This window comes from Alligator sinensis, unplaced genomic scaffold (genome assembly GCF_000455745.1).
Source record: "Alligator sinensis unplaced genomic scaffold, ASM45574v1 scaffold121_1, whole genome shotgun sequence".
Lineage (NCBI taxonomy): Eukaryota > Metazoa > Chordata > Crocodylia > Alligatoridae > Alligator > Alligator sinensis.
Window position 1 is genome coordinate 2,400,614 of NW_005841910.1, and position 6,465 is coordinate 2,407,078.

A 6,465-nucleotide genomic window follows, 5' to 3' on the forward strand; every position below is an offset into this window, starting at 1 on the left:
CTTGTGTCTAAAACCCTGGTGGTGTCGCACCCCTATTTTGCCTAGATGTGCAGAGAGAAGGTCACCATTAGGTCTCATTCACAGCCCCTGGCTGCTGGCAGTCCTACTACTGCCTGGGTAATTTCAGAAGGCAGTTACTGGCAACAGCTGGCAGTGGACCAGCAGGAGCAGCCTGCGTTCTTGCTCAAGGCCCCGGGAAGTCTACCCTCCTTGCTACTGCTTGGAGTCCTGCCAGCCATGGAAGGAGAGGGAATGTGTATGGCATAGTTATGACCTGGGTGACGTATGCTAGCTCCACCGCCTTCAGCGAAGTTGCGTAAGTGTTATTTGGCGACCTGGTGAATGGGAATTGGTGCTGATGGTGCCTACAGGGAATAAAACCCAGCTCACCGAGTCTTGGCTTTGCAGGGCTGAGAAAAGTAATAGACATTTGTTTCGTCACCAGTTAGCCAGTGTGACTGAATGCATGGTGTCCAGCTGTGTTAAACCCAAAGGCACTTTGTCCTAGGATCCCTTCTATGAGCAGAATTGCACTTCCATGTGAAAAGCAGCCAGTGAAATCAGCTCCATCAAGGTCGATGGAAAATCTCTCCTGGACTTCAGCGGGGGAAGGATTTCCCTTGATACACTGTCCAAAAAAAAAAAAAAAAAAAGACTGAATAGTTCATATTTTTTGTTGTTAATTCAGCTTATTTTCTTTTCACCTGCCAGATTGTTTTCTTTAAAGTTTATAAAGGTTTCATCCTGCCGCAAATGAAGAAAGCATTGATTAGACTTGATTTACCACAGTAAATGATAAATGTGCCAGCAAAATTGATTCGCACCCCTGGAGTGAGTGGGCATGCAGGCTTCCATCGTTGACACAGCTAAATATTGTCAAAGCTGGAGCTGGCTGTCTCAAGGCTGGAGAAAACAAACAGGGAAACACATGTCAAATAGATAAATGGCTTTGCTGTTTAGAACTCTCCGTGGAGGCCATTTGTCTCCACGATAAGGAAGAATGCGCTCCAAAGCTGTGAACAGATAAGCCAAGAAAAGCAGAATGAACGTGGAATTGTTTTGTAGGCCCAAAACAAATTGGACATCTTAACACTTGGAGTGAGTACCTCTCCCTATCCAGGAAAAGCATCTAATGTGAATTTGTATCTCTTTTTTTCTTAAAATATTATGATATACTGTGCCACTTAGTCATATAACAACATGTGAGCAAATGGCGTCCCTATCTGTTGTCTGACAAAGTCAATAACTCTCTGTATGATTTTTCTCATGCTTGTTGCAGATACATTTCTCTCCTTTATTGCAGTAAGTGGGTTGCAGCACACGAATGTGCTTATGTAACGGGTGGTTCTATTATTGAAATGAAATTGAGATTGAAATATTCTGATACCTAAAAATAATGCTATGCTTATTTTTTAGGTTTGGCAGCAGGGGCAGACCCTTCAGCCTTCAGGCTGTATGTTTGGAAGGCTGGCTTAGATCACAGCTGAAACTGAGCTTGGTAATGTTGGCCTACTTCTCATTCAACATTTGTCATATTGCAAAGCCACAGTGCAGTTCAGCACTATTGACAGCATTGGGAAGAAGCTCAGGACAAGAACAGAAGCAGTGTATTTTGTCAGGCCTAAGATAAGCTGGCAGAGATGAACTTGCACTGCTCCTACCCATCAGCTTGGCACTTTTCTGAGAGCACAGTTTCTTTTTTAGATACTTTTTTGGGGGAGAGGGGGGCGGTAAGAGAACTGTCTAGTAATTGGCTGGGAGCATAACTAAGATGGGGTGAGCGGGGCACCAGCCCCAGGCACTGACTATAAGGCAGTGCCAGAATCTTTTCCCTGGTGGTCTTTGCTATGGCAGAGGCAGTGCTGCACCAGGCAGTGCATGTAGGGTAGGAGGGCGGGGGGAGCATTTGCCATAGCACAATCCTGCACCCAATATGTATTCAGTGGTGGGGGGAGAGGGAGGAAGCAAATGGGGTCAGCTTTCAGGGAGCCCAGCCTCAGGGTTGCTACTGCAGGAGCACAACTGATGCTGCCATAGCAGTGGCAACTGTAGGCCAGGTAAGGTAAGTCTTCCCTTCCACTCACCCACACCTCTCTCCACCCTTCTTGCCCTCTGTCTGCAGTGGTCGGCAAACCCTTGGCTGCAGACCCAAGCCACGTACAGGTGTTGTGCTTCTTCACTGCTCTCCCGATAGAAACCACAAGCATACAGTATCAAGTTTCTCCTGCAGGAAAAAATTTCTCCTGTGAAAGAGCGAGCGAGCTTCCTCTTTCAAGGAGGAAGATCTCTCTTGTGGACAAGTTTCTCCTGCAGGAAAGACCCCTGGACACTTCCTTAGTCGCATACAGCACGAAAAAGCAGAAACACCTCTTGGAACAACAGCTTTTCACCCGAGAGCGCCGCAACTTGGTCTGAAAGCATCGGGAAGGTACAAAGCAGCACACATCATGCCCTCTAATTGCTCGTGGACGTGTGGGAGACATGGATGAATAACTCATAAATGTTAATGAGACATTTAAGCATAAATCACCTGTATATCAAGATGAGGACAGCCCCCTGAAGTCCTTCTCCTAAGCACTCTAGGCTGTGACAAGGGGGTGATAAGGTATCCTACTTACCAGTGGCATAATTAGTTTCTGCCTTGTGTCCGCAGTTTTTGGCAATTAGCAGAAATGTCCCATTTACTACCGTAGACAACCCGGAATTCATGTTTTGCTTGATGTAACTCCTCCCACTCTAATATGCTGCATTGTCCATTGATTTGCCTAATTATGTGTATTACAACTGCATAAGGCTCACTGTAGCAGCAGGGGTCCTTACTCTGGAATGAGGAGGATGATTGTTCCATCTGTTCCTTCTGAGCTGAAGGGAAAAGCTGAGGGGGGAGGAGGGGGTGATGGTGGAGAGAGGAATTACCATTTAGTGCAGGTGTCTCTGGAAGGGGAATCCCACTGCCAGGTGCCAACAGACAGCATTGCCAACCTCCTGCGTATGCTTAATTACAGTATATTGAGACTTCCCATGTAAAATCAGGGCAGGCAGTTGCAACTGAAGTTTTGAAGCAGACACAAGGGAATGCGGTTGCAATGAATCTATCTCACTATGGAGACCCATGTTCATAATTCTGGGAGATTCATATCCCAGTCAAAAATACTTGCCTGGAATTAAATGATTAATTTTAAAATCGGAATGTAGCAGAGTAAGTGCAGAAAATAGCGTCACAATATTTGAGTCTGGGAATCTGTGTTTAAATGACGACATTTTAAAATGCAAATATGGCAACCCTTAATGATATAGGTCCTAATTCAGGACAGCATGTAAGCTCAGACTTGAACGTAACCAGAGAGAGGTAACCAAAACTCATAGGAGTGAATGCAGGTTTGAATTCTCATTCTGGCGTTGCCTCAAACTGACAGTGAAGCCTTGGGTACATTTCTGCAGTCCTGTCCTCAACAGCCCTTTCCCCTTTGCAATTCCACTTAGTCTCCAATTGCTAATTCCACTTAGACCCTTTTCTGCCATGCTGCTCACAGATAAATCTAGCTGACTTATACCTATAACATCCCTCTATACTCTTACCTGTTTGTCCATTTGGCAGTGAGTATTTTGAGGTCCTGTCTTGAGTATGAAGAAAACTCCAAGTCAGGGGTCAGCAACATTTTTGGGCCGAGTGCTGAAACCATCCACTGTCTTGACTTGTAAGATGTTGGCATGCCAGGGATGGATGGTGGAGGAGCCGCGAGGCACCGGATACTCGTTATGGCAGCACTTTCCCCATTGTCTGCCACAAGGTGTGCATGTCAAGCAAAATGCCTTTGGATGCCATGCTCTGGCATCTGTGCCAGGGGTTACCTATCCGTGCTCTAACTCATCGTACTATTGAAATAATGCAGGGAGAAAGGCTGGTGTAGACAAGACTTCTGCAAGGATTGCCATGTGTTATAAAGTTACATTGTCCTTCTGGGTGTCTCCTTTCACCTTGTGCCTTGTTGGACTAGGGCTCGTCTATGTGGATAGATTGTGTTGGTGCAAATCTAGTTGCATCAGTGCAAAAAGACCTGCATGCGCACACATGCTCCCACCACAACTCTTTATGTTGATATAACTGGAAAATTGATCCAGTGTCTTTGCTTTTGCAAAGCAGGAGTGGTTTCACACTGGAGTTTGTTGTGTCTGTGCCCTGAAGTATGTTGGCAGTCCTCCAGCTGCTTTCCCACATTGCTTTGCACTCTGCCCTGCTTGTGCAGTCTGTTTATCTATGTTGCCTTTGCTGCCCCAGGGTCATGGTGATTGGATATCATTGCCCAGTTCAAATGCTGGCATGCAGCCAGATTCGCTCTGGGCTCACAGGCTCCATCACTCCACATACTTAGCAGCTGCACCCCACAGCCTTTCCCACTTTGCCCTGGGCCATGCCTGTCGGTCATGCCTCCAGCTAGATCCATGCAGAGCTCTTGGATCACCTTTTCTGGGAAGAGGTGATGAAGCTCTTGGAGACCTGATGGGAACTCTGACAGAAATGAAGAAATGGCTGGGGCAGTGGGTGAGCATGTTCACACCCAGGACCTCATCCAGTGCTGTATCAAAATCAGGGTATTGTTTACGTGAGGGTGGCTTACAAGGGTCTTACAGACAGAAACTGGACCTGTGGTCATGCTCCGGCTGCCTCTCCATATTCCAGAGAGCTGGACGGGGTTTTGGTGCACAGGCCCTAGCTTTGACTTGGACAAAGGATGCAGAGGGCCGTGTGAGTGCTGACCATGCCAATGCACCTAACACTCAGGAGTGCAATACTTCAGAACCCAACGGCCGGGTCCTGATGCAGGGACAGAGAAAACCCTGCCTATTGCTGATGTGCTGCAGAAGCCACCTGGCCCACATAGGACGCAGCCTTAATGTAAAGGTAAATGGGACATGTTACGTGCTAATATATGCAGTGTGCACTTGATTTTATTCCCAATGCTGCATGCTGCCATTTTGGATGGATACGAGCTCGTGTCCTTTTATTGCAGTCTTTCTGAGTTACGCCCTCCCTTTGTCTGCTCAAAATGGCAGCTGGCCAGTCAAGCGCTAGTCAAGCCTGTCAGCTGTAGCCCTCTATCTTTTCTTCCTTGTGCCCTCTCCTAGTCTGATTGAGCCAGACCTATTCCCTGAGTCTGGCACACAGCGAGTGTCCTCACCACAATAGAGTTCCTAAATGACTGCTGATCTCTTGTCGCAATGCCAGGCCTCCCAACGCCCTCCCACCCACCATGCCATGTGCCCATCTCTCAGCCCTACCAGCTTTACAAAAGACTATCTTGCCATAGAAATATTTATTGAAAGCCAAATATCCCGTAGTTCTAATACACGGGCATATACTGCATTTTGATCACACAGGAAAATGTGATTGAATTATGCTTCATCAGTATGTTTGCCATTGGTAAAAAATCTTAGCAAGACATTTTCTTATCAGTACGTTATCACGAAGGCTCTTGTTTCCAGTGAAACCTTAACAAGGTTGTTTTAATCAATGCATGTCTTAGGCTTTTTATCAGTACAAACTTTATCAATGTGTTTCTTTAATCTTCAAAAAAACCCATTGAGCAATAATCAAACTATAACATATGGGCAATATATCACACGGTGCAGTTTACAAAGCTCCAGCATTGTTGGCTCACACGATACCCTACACACATTGCAAAACAGCATCAATGCCACAGCACACATAGAGCGTGTCCACAAGTAACGCAGAACGGAGCACTGGGGTGTGACACTGCAGGGCAGGGCTGCCTTTTCCCTTGTCCCCACATCGGGGACTGTCCTCCCAGGCATGTTACCCAGAAATAGTCTCTTTCTGTACTGCTTTCTCTGATGGGGTATGGACACCTATTGCAATAACAGGAAAGCCTGTGAATGAGCCACATTCCTGGCCTCAGCAGTGCAGCCCCTTGCAATGTCCCAAAAGGACACAAACCCTGCACAAGAAACTGCCAGTGCCCTGATTGACACGGACCCTTCTATGGAAAAGGCCTGCATAGCAGGTAAAGCCAACCCCTCACAGCAAGAAGAAAAATGCACCATGTCTTCATTGTCCCAGCCCCAAATGTAAATCTCTCCAAGTCCGATAGGTGGGTGATCAGCATTTGGTAGTTTTAGGTCTTGTTTGTGAACGACTCAGGGAGCTCCCATATTGATTTGCTGTCTCTGGGGTGACTCGGGACAGATGCCCAGGAAAGCACCCTTCCTGACCCCCGAGTTCTGCAAGCACGACTTCTCCCAGACGCTCCTCCCCCAGCTGCTGATGCTCACGTCTCAAGCATAGACATGCTACTACATGGAATGAGCCTGATCCAAAAACTATACAGCAAATTCCTCCTGAAATGGCTTCTTAGTGAGGTCGTTGTTTCCTCCTAGTCTGCATTCCCACTCTTCTCGGTGCAGCTAGAGGGCAAAGCTATGCCCAGCTGGCTATGCCAAATACAT

The 6,465-nt window shown here is 46.9% G+C and overlaps 1 protein-coding gene across 1 annotated transcript in view; it reads left to right on the plus strand.

Moving 5' to 3' along the window:
* Positions 1 to 4,059, plus strand: part of SHQ1 (SHQ1, H/ACA ribonucleoprotein assembly factor) — a 90,285-nt gene extending 86,226 nt beyond the window's left edge. Inside the window, exons 13-14 of the mRNA XM_025197986.1 lie at positions 1,417 to 1,498; positions 2,123 to 4,059. Coding sequence (XP_025053771.1) covers positions 1,417 to 1,476 — 60 coding nt within the window. The 3' untranslated portion in view covers positions 1,477 to 1,498; positions 2,123 to 4,059. The remainder of the gene's footprint in view (positions 1 to 1,416; positions 1,499 to 2,122) is intronic.
* The last annotated feature ends 2,406 nt before the right edge of the window (positions 4,060 to 6,465 follow it).